Source organism: Capronia epimyces (assembly GCF_000585565.1).
Source record: "Capronia epimyces CBS 606.96 chromosome Unknown aczIQ-supercont1.3, whole genome shotgun sequence".
NCBI classification, from domain to species: Eukaryota; Fungi; Ascomycota; class Eurotiomycetes; order Chaetothyriales; family Herpotrichiellaceae; genus Capronia; species Capronia epimyces.
The window spans coordinates 671,481-689,802 of NW_006912906.1; the positions used below are offsets into that span (position 1 = coordinate 671,481).

The 18,322-nt window shown below is 53.9% G+C and overlaps 7 protein-coding genes across 7 annotated transcripts; 4 read left to right on the plus strand and 3 right to left on the minus strand.

The window, feature by feature from the left end:
- Nucleotides 1–1,044: 1,044 nt before the first annotated feature.
- On the plus strand, nt 1,045–2,347 carry A1O3_03499 (uncharacterized protein; the record flags this gene model as incomplete). The annotated part of the gene is made up of 2 exons (XM_007733635.1): nt 1,045–1,092; nt 1,166–2,347. 2 exons carry the CDS (start codon nt 1,045–1,047, stop codon nt 2,345–2,347), a joined length of 1,230 nt encoding a protein of 409 aa, XP_007731825.1.
- Nucleotides 2,348–2,585: 238 nt separating this feature from the next.
- A1O3_03500 (uncharacterized protein) lies at nt 2,586–3,709 on the minus strand (the record flags this gene model as incomplete). Its single annotated transcript, XM_007733636.1, has 3 exons — nt 2,586–2,686; nt 2,749–3,598; nt 3,689–3,709. 3 exons carry the CDS (start codon nt 3,707–3,709, stop codon nt 2,586–2,588), a joined length of 972 nt encoding a protein of 323 aa, XP_007731826.1.
- A 1,606-nt stretch (nt 3,710–5,315) lies between these two features.
- A1O3_03501 (uncharacterized protein) lies at nt 5,316–7,302 on the plus strand (the record flags this gene model as incomplete). Its single annotated transcript, XM_007733637.1, has 4 exons — nt 5,316–5,506; nt 5,579–5,686; nt 5,742–6,236; nt 6,309–7,302. 4 exons carry the CDS (start codon nt 5,316–5,318, stop codon nt 7,300–7,302), a joined length of 1,788 nt encoding a protein of 595 aa, XP_007731827.1.
- A 1,081-nt stretch (nt 7,303–8,383) lies between these two features.
- A1O3_03502 (uncharacterized protein) lies at nt 8,384–10,393 on the minus strand (the record flags this gene model as incomplete). Its single annotated transcript, XM_007733638.1, has 4 exons — nt 8,384–8,519; nt 8,822–9,777; nt 9,887–9,926; nt 10,035–10,393. 4 exons carry the CDS (start codon nt 10,391–10,393, stop codon nt 8,384–8,386), a joined length of 1,491 nt encoding a protein of 496 aa, XP_007731828.1.
- A 1,589-nt stretch (nt 10,394–11,982) lies between these two features.
- Nucleotides 11,983–13,396, plus strand: A1O3_03503 (uncharacterized protein; the record flags this gene model as incomplete). Its single annotated transcript, XM_007733639.1, has 2 exons — nt 11,983–12,180; nt 12,245–13,396. 2 exons carry the CDS (start codon nt 11,983–11,985, stop codon nt 13,394–13,396), a joined length of 1,350 nt encoding a protein of 449 aa, XP_007731829.1.
- Nucleotides 13,397–14,045: 649 nt separating this feature from the next.
- Nucleotides 14,046–15,439, plus strand: A1O3_03504 (uncharacterized protein; the record flags this gene model as incomplete). Its single annotated transcript, XM_007733640.1, has 2 exons — nt 14,046–14,382; nt 14,445–15,439. 2 exons carry the CDS (start codon nt 14,046–14,048, stop codon nt 15,437–15,439), a joined length of 1,332 nt encoding a protein of 443 aa, XP_007731830.1.
- Nucleotides 15,440–15,981: 542 nt separating this feature from the next.
- A1O3_03505 (uncharacterized protein) lies at nt 15,982–16,776 on the minus strand (the record flags this gene model as incomplete). The annotated part of the gene is made up of 1 exon (XM_007733641.1): nt 15,982–16,776. The coding sequence occupies one exon, from the start codon at nt 16,774–16,776 to the stop codon at nt 15,982–15,984; it is 795 nt and encodes a 264-aa protein (XP_007731831.1).
- Between the last annotated feature and the right edge of the window lie 1,546 nt (nt 16,777–18,322).

Consider the following 18,322-nt stretch of genomic DNA (forward strand, 5'->3'; position numbering starts at 1 on the left):
CTTAGGTACTGCCCTAGACACACCTACCTGGTAGGTACCTAAGGTACTGTAAGACACTCCGTCCACTGTCCAGACTGATTGATATCAGGAGGTGACTGGGCTCCTCCTCCCTATCAATCATTCATTCTGCGACAGTTACAGATCGATTGCCCATCGTCTGGGTCTTGCCTCGTCATTGGCCTGTGACGGCGCAGGGACAGTTCTGAAACACTCCTCGCCCCTTTCAACGTTTCCAGTGTCCCTCGCACACTACGGAGAACACACTAACCATATCGCCAGCTCTCCTCCTCCGCACCTCACCCCCTACCTGTACGGACGATGCATCCCCCCTCGCTTGCAGCTTGCAGCTTGCAACCTGCAGCCTGCAGCCTGTATCGTGCACCATCCATCCATCGGGAAAGTGTATCTGTCAGTGGAGAGGAAAGGCATCTTTCCGTGCCGCTGACTGCCCACAGCCCGCTGCGCCACGCCGCCAACGACGCACATGCTCGCCCTCCCTCCTCCCTCCTCCACCGTCCATGATCCACTGTTTACCATGTGCCCGATAAGGGTTGTCGGTCCAATTGCAACGGTGGAACGGGGTCCAGATCTCGCAGAAGCAGAGGCAGAGGCCAGGGCCTGTGAAACTCGGAGACTGTCGAACCGTCAGACTGTGAAACGTGGAGTTCGAGTCGCAGTTGTGTGACGACGCAAGCAAGGCCCTGGTTATCAAAGGAGCCACACTATGCTAGAATGCTATCGATTCTCACCTCACATATTCGGCGTTGGTCAGTATATTACTGCGTCGGTGGAAGTGTGAAAACGTGAAATCGTTATAATTAAACCTGTCAGCACACCGACACCGACACCGAGAACTAATCTGATTCTACAAAGGAACCCTCGAGTCTGGACGCCCGAGTTTCAGAACTCCAACCAAGCCTCCTCTGCTCTTCTGTACATCCCATATCCCATTCCCGATACACCTGCCATCTGTCCAGTCAGCCTGCCTTGTCGACGTTCTCATCCATCGGCAGACTCCTCTTCTGAAAGAGGACAGCAACCACGATGGTCGCCAGGCTGGGAAATATCTCCGCTCTCAAGGACTTTCTTGCCGTGTGTCCCCTTCCCAAGACAGCTCTGTCTCCTCTATGCACATCTTGCTGACCCAGTCCTTCCATCTCAATAGTTCCTCGCCACTGTCCGCGGCGACATCTCTCATATCACTGCCCCGCCTTTCATCCTCGCACCGCAATCTCTCACCGAGTTCCCAAGCTACTGGGCAGAACGGCCATCGTTATTCACCGCTCCAGCACATGAACCCTTGGCCGAAAGACGGATCCTGCTCGTGTTGAAGTTGTACCTGGCCTCGCTGCAACGACAGTACTATGTCGGCCGCGCCGTCAAAGAGGGCTTGAAGAAACCGCTCAATCCATTTCTGGGAGAGCTGTTTCTATGTGAGTACACCGACCATGATATGACAGACGAGAAACCATCCACGTCCACCGTCAGGGTCATCAGCGAACAAGTTTCTCATCACCCACCAACGACGGCCTGCTACCTGTCCGCCGATAAAGATGGTGTTCATGCCGAGGCATATTCTACCCAACACACCGTGTTATCCGGAACATCGGTTCTCATCCGTCAATCTGGCCACGCCGTCTTGACCGTCGACAAATACGACGAGACGTATCTCCTGCCCCTACCGGATGTTTGCGCCCGAGGCATCCTTTCCGGTGTTCCCTGGCCGGAGCTGAATGATGTGTACAAGATTGTCAGCTCGAACGGATACACCGCAGAAATGCGCTTCACCGGTAAAAGGCTGTGGGGTGGTGAACGGAACATGTTCGAAGCTTCGATATACCACACAGCGGATTCTGAAAAGGCGCCGGTCTTCACAATATCCGGAAGCTGGAGCTCTCGGTTTACGACATTCGATGCTTCGGGAAAGAAGGTGGAGGTGTTTGACCTTTCAGACCCACAGAACCAACCCGTCCCAATGTCCATCAAACCGTTGGAAGAGCAGAATCCCTGGGAGTCGAGACGAGCTTGGGGACCAACTTTTGATGCCGTCAGAAAGGGTGATTTTACTGACGTGGTACACCAAAAGTCCAAACTTGAAAATGCTCAGCGTCATATGAGGAAGCAAGAGCATAAGGAGGGGAAACAATGGGAAAGCATGTTCTTTAACCATCGCGATGACGCCGAAGTCGACGACAGGGAGCCAGTCGAGAAGCTTTATGACACGCTCGATATCCGTGAGGTCGAGCGATTACGAGGGGCGCATGGTCTTTGGAGATTCGACAAGGAGAAGGAACAGCGGTGGAGGAATGGCAAAGGCAGCTGGAGACCGGCGTCTCCTATGGGTTGAGGTACGGCATGGCCAAAGTGGTGCTGGGCCCCAGGCCTTGTCTCCAGCCGGATTTGAGAGTGTCAGTTGCCGCTGGATGCTTTCCAACCCATCTCCTCAAAGTTTGTGGCCCTTCCTCGGATTGTAGCAGTTGCAGACTCCACACATTTGGCCACCCGGGGTTGGAGTCTGGCTGTCAGATCGAGCTCTAACATATGGCATTATGATGCTCGATCGACCACCAAGGCATTCTGACATGTCAAGTGCGCTTGACCCGTTCAGTTACATAGACGTGATCACCAGTACGCAGGACAGCACCAGACGGACCTGCGAAGGCGTATTGTCCAAAGACAGGTTTATCTGAGGCCCCTGGTTAATACAAGACACATTCAGCAACGGCAATGGATTGCAATCTGACTTACGAGGAAATTTGTCATTGACGCGTCTGTCGCTTGCCAATAGACCATAGAGTTGACGATCTCTTTGGATCATGCCGCCTGTTTCAGGGTCTGCGTTCAGACTGAGACATCGCACACACCGAAAGATGCACTTTATAGTGACCTCCTGTGCTTCGTCCGACTGCGATTGGACCAGCAGTGACGACCAATTGTCCTCATCATATGGTGGGAGTTGGTCTTTGACATCAATGTGGATGTTAGGTCGCAGACGGAGAATGATGTCTTCATGTTGGTGGGCTTTGGGGAGTCGTGAGCGGGCGTCCTCCTCCGAGGCCGTCGAGGTGATCAACAAAGGCGCGGCATCAGCGAAACGGATGCGTTGAGGTTGCAGACCTTCTCTCAGTGCCAGGGAAAGAGCATTGTGCTGACTAGGCACGTAGGCTGCCCCCGGGATCTCTCGACGTCCGGTGCCGCCGATGCACAGCAGCCGGACATCTTGATCGAGATGCTGGGAGAAGAAGGCGGCAGGCTCTTCGCCTAGGTCGATGCCGATGGCGGTGGTGCCGAAGATGCTGACTTCAAATGTCTTGTTATGCAGCAGCGACAAGGGCGAGGGTGTCAACGGGACAGTGATGGACGAGGGAGGGTCCGAGTGGATGTGATTGATGGTCAACTTGGTCCACGAGTCGTCGATGACGGGCTTGAACTGGGTGAGCTTGAAGTGTTTCTTGATGGTCAGGAACTTGGCCAGACGAGAATTGTCCTTGGGCGGATTGACCAGCACAAAGGAGCGGTCGAAGCGGAGGCCCTCGTTGGTGAGCTCGACGGAGGAGACTTGGACGGGAGGCAGAGATTTGACCGGGTAGATGAAGAGCTGCCGTGGGTCAGCAAGTCAGGCTGGAGTCCAAGTCAAGTCTCTTTCTCTCTTTCTCCCTTTCTCGGAGAGGGCTAACTAAGGACTCACTCTTTGGATGGTAAGGGACATGCTCCCAGGCTCTGTCATTCTCTACCCGTCAAGGTCAAGGGCATTGAGTGCGCGCGGCCTCTGTAGCCTAATTGGGTAAGTGTGCGCGAAGGGCGAGAGGAGAAGCCAGCGGCCGGAAGAGGGAGTCGAGGGCGAGAGCGAGTCAGGCCATTCTTGAACCATCGGCGCACGGGGAATATATCGCTCACAACGGCGGCAAAACTAACGAGGTGCCTAGCGATAGCGAGATCGGATGAGCGGTTGCGCAGCTGCGCGGCGGGGAAGGCGAATACTGAGGGACCAGGGTCGTCATCGTTGCCCTGCAAAGAGACGCGGGAATTAAATCTTTGCAGCCGTGTGTTATTAATGCCAACTGCACGGTGCTCTGTCATAATAGTAACAAGAACAGTCAGAGTGCAGCCAGAGCGCAGCCAGAGCGCAGCCCAGGTCACGTGATAGCGGTCTAGGCTCGGTCGCTCTGAGTCAGCAGCAGCAGCAGGGCGCTAGTCCCAACACAGACACTGCGCTCGACTTTTCCCCGACGGGTGAGATACACAAGTACTACTACACCTACTAGTACAGGTCATCCTGTGGCCTCGCATCCTATCGTTGTTGTTGGATTTTCAATCCACGCCGCTCGCAATGCGAACCCAACTTGAATGTACGGATTACTGGAATAACGTATCTGGCAACGCCTAATTAGTCTTCCGAAACCTCCGAAGCCTGTCTGATCCATGCGCCAGTGGCGCCCTCTCATGGCCTTCCTCGTCGGCCAACATCTCACCCTTCACTCTATCTAGCACACTGTTTCGCATGGAATCTCTTCAGGCCCATCCGTCAGGGGCCGACAGGGCCTGTAACACATGCAGACAACGCCGAGTCAAGGTAGGTTGTTGCCTTGCCATGTATCTGTTCACCGTGGTCTTCAGACGCTCACCACTGTTAGTGTGATAAACGCCTGCCAGGCTGTCAGCGATGTGAAAAATTGGGCAGGCCTTGTACCGGCTATGACACGGAGCGGAAGTTCCTTGACGAGGGAATCAAGGTTCGGCGGAAATATGATGGCAACTATCAAGCCAGCCCAGATCTACCAACACCAACACATCCAGCCTCCACCACTCCGCCCAAGCACCCTGTGAGTTTATTTGTCCCTACCAGCTACCAGCATTCTCACCTGTTGACACCGTTCTAGACCCAGACTTCAAGTACAGTGCCTGACAGCCGGCGTCCCAATATACCTTCCTTTCGGAGTAGTCTCAACCAGGCGAACCCAATCATCCCCCAACTCATACTACCACCACCACCGGTCACTTTTACGTCCAAATATCCCGCAAGTATACCTTCCCCAGCACGATCCTCACTCGGCGATATCCAATTCTCCGGATTTGGAGTTCTCAGTCCACACACACCAGACTTCAGTCCCTTTCAGACCACTCCTCCACCGCCACCACAGCAGCCTCAGCGTGTCCAACCCGTCCAACCCATTCAACGTCCGGGCAATATCCCTCAGCCCAGTAGTCCATCCAATTTTCAATTTCTCTCTCAGGACCACGGCAGCCTTCAACATGCCCAGGATCCTCCAACTGCCAAATTGCTTCTGGGCAAACCCCATTATGCCGAATCGGACATGGACACCTCGATCAGCGAGGACTATTTCGATCTGGACATCGATACATACTACGCCAACGGCAACAATGCCTGTGGATTCATTCCTGGTCTTCCGGTGATTCTGACCGACCAGAGCGAACCAGAGACGGATGAAGATCTGTTAACCAACGATTATGCATCCCTGAGTGGGAGATCCTCAGTGTACGACAGGTAAGGAGAGCTGCCTGTCTTTCGCACGTCTAAATTAGCCTTGGTGAGCTAACACCTTTCCTTTGTCAACAGTTCCGAAGGAAATCGAACTCGGCCGGAGTACAGCCAGAAATACCTTCACGAACGAGCCACCGAACTGGCATGCCTGACCCGACACTTTGTCCAAGCGATCTCTCCCTCGTGAGTCACGCTGAAACATGTCCAGCAAATAGTGAACCGTCTAACTCGAGGGTAGGATGGATCTTTTTGATCTCGACACCTACTTTAGCCGGATTGTACCATTGAAAGCGGTGCAAAATGTCATGTTGCGGTCGGCAATGGCCGCCGTTGCTGCCAATCAAATCGGCCAACTCCTAGCGAACCACTCTCCCCGAGAAGACTTACAGCACCTGTTGCCGATCATGGGGGAAGATGGTGCCATGCAACATACCGATTGGTTTTACAAGGCTGCAAACTACTACGACCGGGGAATCTCATACCTGCGAATCTTCCTGCAACGCTGGCTGAGTGATGCAAACAACGGCGGGACGGGGCAAGCTTCGAGATACCTACCATCGAGGCAGCTTTCCGAGACTGGCACGAAAAATGCCGTCGGTGCCGTTCCGCCTCACAAGAGACGTCGGATTAATAGCCAGGAATCCTCTGGGGCAGACATGGAAGCGTTGGTGGCCGCCATATCAGTTTTCTCGTTGTACGAATCATTGGACAATCCGACAGATGACTGGTCTCAGTGAGTTTGGCCATTTACACCACCACCACAAACCTCCCTACCTAACTCATGGCTAACTCTTCATCTCAACAGACATCTCGACGGATTCAAAGCACTCTTAGAAGCCAAAATTCTTCCTCAGGCCATGTCCGCCCCACGCCCCCGAGCAGACCCCTTTATCTCGATGAAAGCGGGCCGTGCTGCGTTCTGGAATTTCGCCCGCGCCGATTACCTGGCGGCTTATATCAATCACTCCAAGACCCGGCTCGACCCCGACAACCTGACGATGTGGAAGGCTGCTGGATTGCCGGTGACGGACGACGGAACCTTGACCTATTCTGACCCCACCAACCCCGGAAGTGCCATCGTGTCATATCGACCTGGGGACAGGGAGGACTTGGTATCATGCACGCTGATCTGGATTGTTCTCCGCACCATGAACTTCATTGCCCCTCAGGAGGAGGCGACGGCGAGCACGACGAATACGCCGCGTAGTCTCGACAGTCCGGCCCCCAGAGCCGGGTCAGATGCCAGTGTTCCGACCCCGATTCGAGCTCGTCTTGCCCGCTGGAAGGAACTACGACGGCAGCTCGACGACTGGTATGACAACCTCCCGTTCACGTTCCAGCCTTATGCAATCATGGGGGCACAGAATCCCTCGGACCAACCGCCCGATCATCCACTCCGCTTCACACGCATCTTCTTCTCGGTGCCCATGTGCGCGGCAGCGCTACAACTCTACCACTTCGCGCAGATTCTGCTGCTTCTCAACCAACCGGTCGACGAAAGCGACACGCGCAACCTCGCCAACCGGATCCGCATGTTCCGCAAGGTGTCGGAAGAGTCGGAGCACCACAGCCGACAGATTTGCGGCATTGCCTTGGGCAAGCCTCCGCCTGCCGTGGCCAGACAGATGGTTCATTCCCTGTACCTGGCCGGACTGTGCTTTGAAGAGAAGGACGATCGCGTCGTGGTGGTGGAGCTGCTCAAGAACATTGAGCGGGAGACGGGTGCCACCACGGCCCATCGTGTCAGAGAGCTCCGAGAGCAGTGGGGATGGGGTGACGAGGTGGTTGAGGTGCCGTGATGTGAGTGTGACTGCCACGATGTGATGTTGATGTTGATGTGATATGATGACTGTGATGTTCTCGTCTCAAATGTTTTTCTTTGCGGCAATATGAGGGCAACTGGAAAACTGGCGGTTCGGTTTGTTCTTTCTTCGGCCTTGGTTCCGCCGACATGAGGCAAGTTTGGTCTTGGGTGTGTGTTTAAACAGGTGCCTTAGGGTGGGTGCCAGAATTAAAGGCGGTTTGTCCAACTACTACTTCGATAAGATTAGGGAACCCTCTAGCTCTACTAAATAATTATCTTTCTGGGTTAGGGTTAGGGTTAGGATACTAGATATAATCTACGGCCTCCCTAGAGTGACTCTTCTATTTCTCGTATTGACATTCTATATCTAGGGACAGTAGCTCTCTACTTAATAGAAGGACCGCCGTACGAGTATAATCCGCCATGTATTTTGGCACCCAGCCTTAGCCTTGGGTGTGTGTTTAAACAGGTGCCCTTGCTTCTCCCGGATGTTTACGGTCAGTTGGTGGCTGGGAACAATCAGATGTAGGATCCTAGGCATGTACATCCGGGATACCTGATGATTTTGCCCCTGGAGTTCAGCTCCAAGGATGCAGGGATCAGAGGTGTTGGGTGGGTGGTGGCATGGCATTGCATTGTATTTCCACGCTTCCTGTTCCTGCTTCCTGTTCCTGCTTCCTGCATGGGCTGTATTACATGCCATATATTGTATTACAATATATCCATATATCTAGATCCATATCCATATCCATACCTGTATGTATATCTAGTATCTAGATCGAGAAAGAACCTGTGTTCTCCAGTCTACTACTGCTACTATACTACACTGGACGAACTATAGAATACCTCGTATCTCGCATATCTCACATCTCACATATCACATCTTCCAACTCACACTTTTCACACTTCTTTTCACACTTCTTTTCACACTTCTTTTCTACCCCGTCGTGCACCGCACCGCACTGCACCGCACCGCGCCATGCCATGCCACTTTTGAGGGCACTCCGCCTCGCCCCATAGGAGGAAGAGGGAGGCGGATGGACCCCCACCAAGCCTAGTTGGCATTCAATTACACTTTATTCTCGGTTCGCGCGTTTCTCCCGCTTCCAGAATTGATTGAGGACGACGAGCATGATGAGCATGCACACGTCGAGGGCAATGGTCCAGCAATATCCGATGAGATATCGTGGCGCCTGGACTGTCTTCCACACCCTGCAATGCGGTGGTCAGCTATTGGGATTGGGAAAGGGAAAGGGAAAATTCAACATAACAGATTTGTTGTTCACTTGAGAGAAAGAAGCTCAACCTGCAACTAGGGCCTAGTAGTGGCAGATGGTAGATGGGAGATGGCAGGTAGGAGATAGTAGATGGGAGACAGCAGGTAGGAGATAGTAGGTAGGAGATAACAGGTAGGAGATAGCAGGTAGGAGATAGTAGGTAGGAGACGGCAGGAGGAGATCGTAGATAGCAGGTGGAGGAGGAAACAATCCCAGAGTCAAATGGACGGAACGTACAGAAGAGGAATCCAGGCTCCAAACGTGTTCCCAATGGTATTCATGGCACTGACGACCAGCGCGCGCTCTTCGGCATCATGGGCACAGATCTCATTGGCCCAGGCATAGATGATGGCGGCAATTCCGTCGGCGGTGCCGGCCAGGAAGAAGGCGAAGAACTTCAGGCCTTCCGGGACGTTCCAGATGGCCAGGACGATGCCGGCGAAGATGTTGAGCAGGGCCGTGATGGCGATCAGCCAGACCTTGGCGCCGTCGTAGGCGTCGGCCAGGATGCCACACACGACCGACGCGACGATGGTGACGGCGGGCGACACGGTGGTGATGGTGTTGATGTTCTCGACCGAGTACCCTTCCGCCTTGAGCCAGAGGGGCAGGCCGCTGTTGGACGAGACGCCGTCGGCCTGCGAGAAGAAAAAGGCAAAGCCGACCAGCACCCACACATGCCAGCCGCGGAGAATGTGCATCAGCTTGGGCAGCGTGAATGGCTGGCGCGGCTCCCGGTGTTCGGCCGCCATGCGTTCTTGCGCCAGTTGGATCTCGCGCGCGGTGAGGAACTTGGAGTTGCAGTGTTCAGGCGTGCTGGGTAGGAGGAGGAGTCCGAGAAGGGCAATCGGGATGGTACAGGCGAAACAGATGATGTACAACCATCTCCACCCTTGAATCCCCAGCCGGCCGTTCAAGCTGGCATACGCGCCCGCCTGGATGTATCCCGAGCTCATGCTGCCGACCTGACTGGCGATGAAGAAGATGGCGCCTCGACGGTTCAGCTCGGACCGCTTGTACCAGCTTCCCAGGTACCACTGCACCGCGGGGAAGAAGAAGCCGCCGAGGGCGCCGACAAAGAAGCGCAGCGCGTACAGCTGGTGGATGTTGCTGACCTTGTACTGAGCGAGCGTGAAGACTCCCCAGAGGCAGTCGGCGGCCGGGAGGAAGTAGTTGACCGGGAACCGGGTCATCTGTTTCGCGTTAGACACTGTCAGTCGAAGATCATCATCATCCTCGCCCGGATAGTAGTACGTAGTACTGTTATTTCTTGGTGGGAGGGAGGGGAGAGGTCATCATTACCAACAACGTCAGCGGGATTTGCATCACGATAAAGCCAACCCTACAAGAAGACGAGGATCAGCCACCCAGGGCCCAGGCACATCAGGATCAGGATCAGGATTCAGATGTCGAGGAACAGAAAAGGAACCCGGACTGGAGAGATACATACATATACACCGTGTTCATGTAGTTCAGTTGATTGCCGTAGAGGTGCAAATCCTCCTTCATCCCACTTACATACGCCGTGCTGGTGGCGGACGAATCCAACACCTTGGCCCAGTATGCCAGGAAGACAAAGACCATGATCATGCCGTCGAGCTTGAGGAGGAGTCGGCGTTCCTCGGGCGTGTCGGTCGGCGAGAACCATTGATACCATTTCTGCCGTACCAGAGGCCTCGTTGCCGAGCTTTCGCTTGGGGCCTGCACCTCGAACCCGACTTTCTTCTCATCTGCGTGACCGACACCCTCGGTGAAGGATGTGGGCGTGGCCGTGGCCGTGGCCGGTGCTTGTTCGATGGTGGAGGCCATGGTGGGAGGTCTGAAGTCTGAAGTCTGCCTCCGCCTATCTATCTGTATGATGAAGCAACCGAATCCAGGACAGCCACAGTGTATGGTACTGGGTGAGGCTGGACAAGCGAATAAAATATACTATACCACTTTTCTCTCCCCATGGGCAACACTGCCATTAGGACCGTAGCAGGCAAGTTGTGTTGTGTGCCAAGCACGCCATCGCTGCTAAAATTGCGTTGTAGCATCGTCCATAGGCATAAGGTTCAACGGAGGACAGATCTTTTCTGCCTCTGCCTTTACCATGACCATTGGTGTTGATAAATAGCATCACCAATTAGTATTGGTATGTGCATCCTGGTATATACCTTGAACGCCTCACTGGCAGCCTCACGCGCCACAACCGCCTTGGCTCTCTTAAGCGACGGCCAAGAAAGGCTTAACTCTCTGAAATTCAAGTTAATTTGCAGATGAGAGGGAGGAATGAACTTGGAAGCTGAAGAGCCGCAGTCCGAGTCATATTGGCCAGTGGTCTTTCTGCTTAGGAGAAGGATGAAATACATCATAATAGGAGTCTAGGAGTCTAGGAGTCTGAATCTGTGAGAGAGCCGCGCGAGCTTGCTGGAAGTCTCGCCGAGTCGACGTCGCTGTGATTGACCCAACAGAGTAACTGGCGGCGAGCCACTGCTGCTTTAAGCACCCACCGCCCCCTCGGCCTTCTTTTTCCCTTCTCCGTTGTCTCGCTCATGCCTCCCGCATACGACATATAGTGCCCCGGGCGTCACGCTGTTTTAATTCGGCCAGCTGTGCGACGGAGAGGGAGGCGGGGGGCCTATGAACCATCTACCATCCTCCATGCTGCTTTAACCGGCCCGCTGTGCGACGGAGAGCGAGGCGAGGCGTATAAACCATGAGCCATCTACCGTATTGCGCTCGTTCTGCCGCTAGACCATTTCGGACCTAGAATCGCGGTTATTACCACCATTTGGCAGTCAATTCTATGGCATCCTTTGCGATCCGGGATGTACTCTTCGCTGTGGAGTTTGTCTCGCCTCACTTCAAACCATCATGACCATGACCAATTGCTCTCGGTCCACAGCGTCAACTTGGGTGATGATCAGGCATTGCTCCATACTCCGTATAAGATGGCGGCTGGAGTACGGGCACGCGTCACATCACATTCAAACTCAGACCAAGCACGAACACGGTGAGCCTGTCAAACACTCTTCCTCGGGACTATCTCTGCATGCTGGTTGGGTATCAACATCAGCCCCTTGGGCACCAACATCAACCCCTGGCCCTGGAATACCTCCCTTTTGTTTATCCTGAAACAAACACCAACAACAACCTCCTTGTGTCAGTCTGACATATCCTCCCTTGACCATCTGCGGAAATCTTGAACTCGTCACATCGTTCGGTCTTGTGTGTCTAATCTACACTTGAAGTGGTGGAAGAGAAGAGAAGAGAAGAATAACCGAGTCTATTGCCCGTTTTGCCAGTGAACAGACCGCGACCGCTTCATTTCCATACCCAATCTTGACATCCAAGCCGAGAAGAGTTTCACCGTTCACCATACCGATACCGACGTTTGCACAATGTCGGTCCCCACGATGCAAGTGTTGGGCATATCAACCACGACGCTTAATGAGCTGGGTTCCAACCTGGAAGACAAATCTGCATCTCCTCCGCGGCTACAGCTTCATGGTCGAATTACAGTGTCTGACCAAGACGGGTCTTTCGACACGGTCAGAATTCGCTTGCGAGGAGCAATCCGGACCAGGATTGGCGGTCAAGTTGCGGTCGAAAAGGTTTGTCAACCAAACCACTGCTCCAACAATACAACCTGAGGCTAACGTGCCGCATTGCTTCCAGCTCCCGCCCTCAACCGAACTGCGGTCGAACCTCGACTTCAAGCCAGTGTACTCCGCCTCTCAACCAGCTACCGACGAACAGCATCTCGACTTTGTTTGCCCAATCCCCTTCACAAAAGACCGACAGAAGTCTTCGTTCTCGGAAAGGGGCCTCGGTGGGCGAACCGTATCTTCTTCACCAAGTGGCATGCTCAACGCTTTCGTCCCCTCCCTGCAAATCTCTGGCTCGACATACATTACGCGTGTCACGGCCTTGACGGACAGGCACGTCGTTCGAGGATCATGCGATGTTGTTTACTGGCTCGAAGCCGAGCTCTTGCGGTCCGGCTCGCGTGATAGCATACGGAAACTGACCTGTGCAGTCGACGTATCCTCGCTGGCCATGCCAATGGAGGTCGAAGTCTCTTCTCCCTCCAATGACCTAGATCACGTCGAGCAACTGGCCAAGCCGCAGCAAATGCGACCAATCCACAAATTCTTCACTTCTCAGACTCGCGCGCGGTTATCCGTCCACATACCTAAACGTTTGGGCTATCTCCGTTCCGACTCGTCCAGCCTGGCCACTGGGTGTCGTCGGCTATCGATCCCCGTCACAGTTGATGTCGATTTACCTCCGCCTTCGAACTCGAGCCAGCAACAGGAAGGACGAGAATCAACACTAATGCAGACACAAGGTCTAAAATGCTCGGTCAGAGCGAAATGGTTCACCCGCAAGACCTTTACCACCGGCCCGCCGGCCCCCGAATCTGTCATTAACAACACGACCGTTTCGACCCAGGATCTGGTGATGACTTTGCCACCTTTGTACAGCAACTCGCCAGTCTCCATCCCAAATCTAATCTCACCTACGTCGGCGAGTCACTCAAATTATTCGACCTCGATGGACCTGGATCTTCTTCTACCCCAATCTGTCGCTTGTCCTTCAGTCTCCACAGAACTCTTGGATATTGTTTATACTCTGGACTTGTCTTTGAAATTCGAGTCGGATGGACTGTCGAAGGGACCTTATGTGGCCAATTTCAGCCTCCCGGTGACAGTACGGTCGGCCCGACCATATTCGACTGTTGGTCGACACTGTTTTGATCCTCTGCTGGGGTATATCGAGGAAGATGATGAGGAGCTTCTTTGTGCTCCGCCTGTATATGTACCTTGACAGCATCTCTTCTGGGATAAACACAGTGCGATCTTGTACATCTTGAACCGAGTCAGGCGTCCTCCTCCTCCTCTCGAACCCGGCGGGGGAAAAAAACGGCCGAAGGGGGAAAGAAGGAATAAGGCAAGCGATCTGTTCATTTATTATCAGCCATTGTTGAGAAAGCGACGGCGTTTGGGATTTGGTTAGAGCGAGGGAATGAGAAAATGAGACGAGCACGCATATACCCACCCCTCTTTTATAGATTTAGAGCAGAGATACAAATATACACCTAGTCACTGGAGTGAGGAGGGTGATGATAATTGAAACTTATGTGAGAAACTCTAGTAAGGAGTACTCTGGGAATGTCTCAAGATCAGAACGTACTCCCGTATATCGCTCTACACAGTCACGTGCCGTTGTTTATAGCAGGTCAATAGCGGCATGCAACCCCCGGAGGAGTGAACAACCCCGTGGCTAAGGTGGTTTAGGTGCTCCTTAGGCTAAGGGGTCTGACTTGGGCCCTAAGCCAGCATGTGCCCCCAAAAGCGGCGGCGCAGTCCCCTAATACGGCCGATTGAGCAGTAACCGTCCGTACCTCACCCCCCATTGACCTCTCGACTCAAGTTCTCTCCAAAGTGGCCTATGAGGCCGTGATGAGGAGCCAAACATGTTAAGTGGAATCCTCCTCTTCAACCAGAAGGGTGAGAACCTCATCTTTCGAGCCTTCCGACCCGACTGCCGCCCTCGTCTCGCCGACATTTTTCGAATCCAGGTCATCTCAAATGCCCAAGTCCGATCACCCATTCTCACCCTCGGGTCCACCACTTTCAGCCATGTCAAGCACGAGAACATCTATATCGTCGCCATCACCAAGAGCAATGCCAATGCCGGCATCATCTTCGAATTCCTCTACCGATTCGTAGGCCTCGGGAAACAATATTTCGGCAAGTTTGACGAAGATGCAGTCAAAAACAACTTCGTCCTCATCTATGAATTGCTTGACGGTATGGGAAGGCCTGAGACAGGATCCAGAGTCCAGACTGGGAAAGCTGATACGTGTGTCCAGAGATCCTCGACTTTGGCTACCCTCAAAACACCGATGTCGACGTCCTCAAAATGTACATTACCCCTGACAACCTCTCCTCCGCCATCAGGTCGGTCTCGGCGCCCTCGAGTGACACGTCCAAGATCACGATGCAAGCTACAGGTGCCCAGTCCTGGCGCCGAGGAGACATAAAATACCGCAAAAATGAGGCCTTTGTGGATGTTATTGAAGATGTCAATCTCCTCATGAGTGCGACCGGCACCGTTCTGCGAGCGGATGTCACGGGCCAAATCGTGATGAGAGCATATCTCAGCGGCACCCCTGAATGCAAGTTTGGGCTCAATGATCAGTTGGTCGTCGGGCAGGTAGTGCATGGCATTGACGGCCCCATCGGGAATCAAGATGGACGGAAAGCCACTCGAGCCGCCGCGGGCTCCGTCACCTTGGAAGACTGTCAGTTCCACCAATGCGTCCAGCTGGGCAAGTTTGAAAGCGACAGGACGATCTCGTTTGTACCTCCGGACGGAGAATTCGAGTTGATGCGCTATCGAGCGGTGGAAAACGTCAACCTCCCGTTCAAAGTCCATGCGATTGTGCGTGAAGTCGGCACCACCAAGGTCGAATACAGTATTGCGGTCAAGGCCAACTACGGGAGCAAGCTGTTTGCCACGAATGTGGTTGTGAGAATTCCTACGCCACTCAACACAGCCAGCATCACGGAACGAACGACGCAAGGGAAGGCCAAATACGAACCGGAAAACAACTGCATCGTGTGGAAGATTGCCCGATTTGTTGGTGGAAGTGAATTTGTCCTCAGTGCCGAAGCACATCTCACCAGCATGACGAATCAGAAGGCATGGTCGAGGCCTCCATTGAGCATGACTTTCTCGCTACTCATGTTCACTAGTTCGGGATTGTTGGTACGGTACCTGAAGGTTTTTGAAAAGAACAACTACAGCAGCGTCAAGTGGGTTCGTTACATGACAAAAGCCGGCAGTTATGAGGTACGGTTTTGAGAAGCCTTGGTTAGAGGCTGGTTTGTTTTTCCTGCCCGGCCGGTGCCGGTGTTTGGACTTGCTGGAACCTGGAGATTCCAATCGCTGCATGTTCTCCGACACGTACGGTGGCCAGGCCCCCGTCTGCGAAAACGGCCGAAGTATCCACGGACTGCTTGTCAGACCCTAAGTGCACTACGTAGAGCGTAGTGCCACTCCAATACGCAGCAGCCCAGCCGACGCAACCGGCGTGCCAACACGGATGGCTGGAGGCCTGCCCGTGAGCCAGGGTTGGACTGTGTCTCCATCGCCACCGGTTGCCGTACTCAGGATTCGTGGCAATGCCTTGGTACTTTAACGAGTCTCTTACGAGGAAGCATCACAAGCAAGGCGCCACCAAGCACAAAAGGAGGGGGGGCCAGTACGAAGGATGTTTGGAGAATGAGGTATGGTAGTTCCATGATATATTTCCGGTTTCCCAGTTCGCTGGAGCTGGGCAAAGTATATTCATACAATCAAGAATTGTATGTGAAGAATCCCTGTCAGAGATTGCGGCAGGCCTATCACCAACTTGAGATGTCCAAGCTCGTTCTTGAGATCCTGCCTCCTCTCCTGAGGCCGACATTTCCCTCCCCAACCAACATGCTCCATCTTCTTCCTAGAGTGTCCCTATCTTTGCCCAATATCCTCGCACAATCATTCCAATCTCGTTTGGATAACTTGAGCTTTTCAAGGACCGTCTCGACCAGCATTCGGTCATCCTCAATCGTCCACTCGGACTCTTCTATCGACGGAGAGGATCCGTAGGCGGAATCTTGGTCGGACTGATGTTGGGGGCTTATGATGGGCATCTCGAGCTCTCCTTCCTTTTCCTCGGGCGGAGTCTCAAGGGCGCGGAAGTCGTCGGCGGACAAGCCCATTGGCATAGACAAGGGTATGCGCCGTCGCCTTTTGGGTGTGCGAACTGCTCGAGGTGTCTGTGGACAATCGTGCATAGGGACATCTGACGGTTCCGATGCTGCGAACAGGTCTCGCTCGAATTCGCTGCGCCGTCTTTTGTTCGTGCTCATGTGCGACTGTCGCTGGATGGACGGAGCTGCAACACGGTGTTCTTGTTTTGGCAGCATGAAAGGATCGCTCAGTTCATGCGGCAGGCTCGGGGCTGATTGTGACGTGGTCGCAGGAGTGCCTAGAATTACTTGAAGGGCGCGACAACTCGACGACAACGGACCGGGGCGCGCATGGTGTGTAGAATGTTGCCGTGGCGTATATGCGCCGAATGACTGTAGCTTGGGTCTCTGAGGTATCGAGTCTTGAATCACAGCCCCGTCGCACGGGAAGGCTGACGGGAGTAGCATTGGGCCAATGCGCCGAGAGAATGTGATGTGAGGGGAGGGGAGGATTGAATTGACGGATTCCCTTGCTGTTGCGCCGGAGTTTGTCCTTGGACGTGTAGCGCAGCACAGAGCGAAAATGACACGGACAGTTCAACTGCCTGCGTGAAGGGTGGTCGCGGAGATGTTATACGCTGGAAGGAGCTCGAGGGTAGGTGGCCTGGAGGTTCGAGTATGCAACGGCGAAGAGGGAGGGGAGGCGCTGGGTGCAGGCGGTGTGCGACGGAGGGAGAAGGTGCAGTGCTAGTGAGTGAATATGCATGCGGATGGACTGATGGAGTGAGGAAGAGAGGAACTCGAAGAGATACGTAGTCGCAGCAGTGGACACTGCTAGTTGAGTAGTTGCTAGTCACAGGTTCGAAGTCTGATGGAGATGATGGAAACGGGAAACGGGAAACGGGAAACAGTGGGCGGGCGGCGGGAGCGTGGATGATCTGCCAGTCAGACGACGGGACAGCCAGGATCAGGGGTCAACGGGCCAAGGCAGCTCGAGCTCCAGGCCTCAGGAGCCCCTGCGGCTCAGGATTGAGGATACTGGATCCTACTAGCTGGCTGAACTATCATACACTGTCTCCATTCTCTTCCACTAGCATTCGATGTTTGATTGCCGAGATGGAGCTCAACGGCCAGCTAGGAGTTGGAGGAGCGGTGCCGGCTCGTTCCTGACCTCGTCCTAAGCTTGCAGTAATTAACAGAACGGAGTATGTGTAGGTTTGTGTAACAGAGTCGAAGTCGGACAGCACCAGGCACGGCAGCGGCAGTGGACACTCGGCCGAACCACTAACCTGCTCACCAACGCCGTCAAGTTCTTCTCTGTGCTCTGTGCTACTGCAGCTACGGAGTACGGAGACGTTGGTATCGATTGGCGTCGCTCGGAGAATTGTGCCCTGGTCTGTGTCTATTGTCTATCAATATCACACTTGGTCAGTGCCTGGACGCTGGAGAAGGACAGGGGACAGGGGACGGTGGACACTGGGTACCAGCAGCGGGCTCTGCGGTTGTGGGTTGTCATTGCATCAGCCCCTCAGTCCAGCCCGATTCTCACTGAGGTAAAAGAGTGTTGTTTTCATACCATTCTCCTCCCTTTAGACGAATGCTGGGCCGCGACTTGAGCTCGAGCCTGGAAGCTTTCAGCAGCTTCGAGCTTGACGCGTCATTTGGGGCAACGTGACCGGCGCGTTACGCGTGGCCCGAAAACGGCAAAGCCCCCAACCAAGCACCCGGCAGGTCATGTGACTTGCATTCTCCCACTCCATCTCTTTGTCCACATAACAGTTGCTTCTAGACTTTACTCTCTCCGACGCTCAGACCCCGAGCAACGGTGCCGCCCAACTCCCAAGGCTCTGGTTATCCCTGTGAATTTCACAGGGATCCGATATGGTATGTGTCGGGAGATACACGGGCCCGCATTGGGCACATCAACCAACAGTCTACGAACATCAACATCGCAGCACGAAACACAGTACGATACAGGCACAAGACAAAGCCTTGTCCACGGTGATCTCGAAGT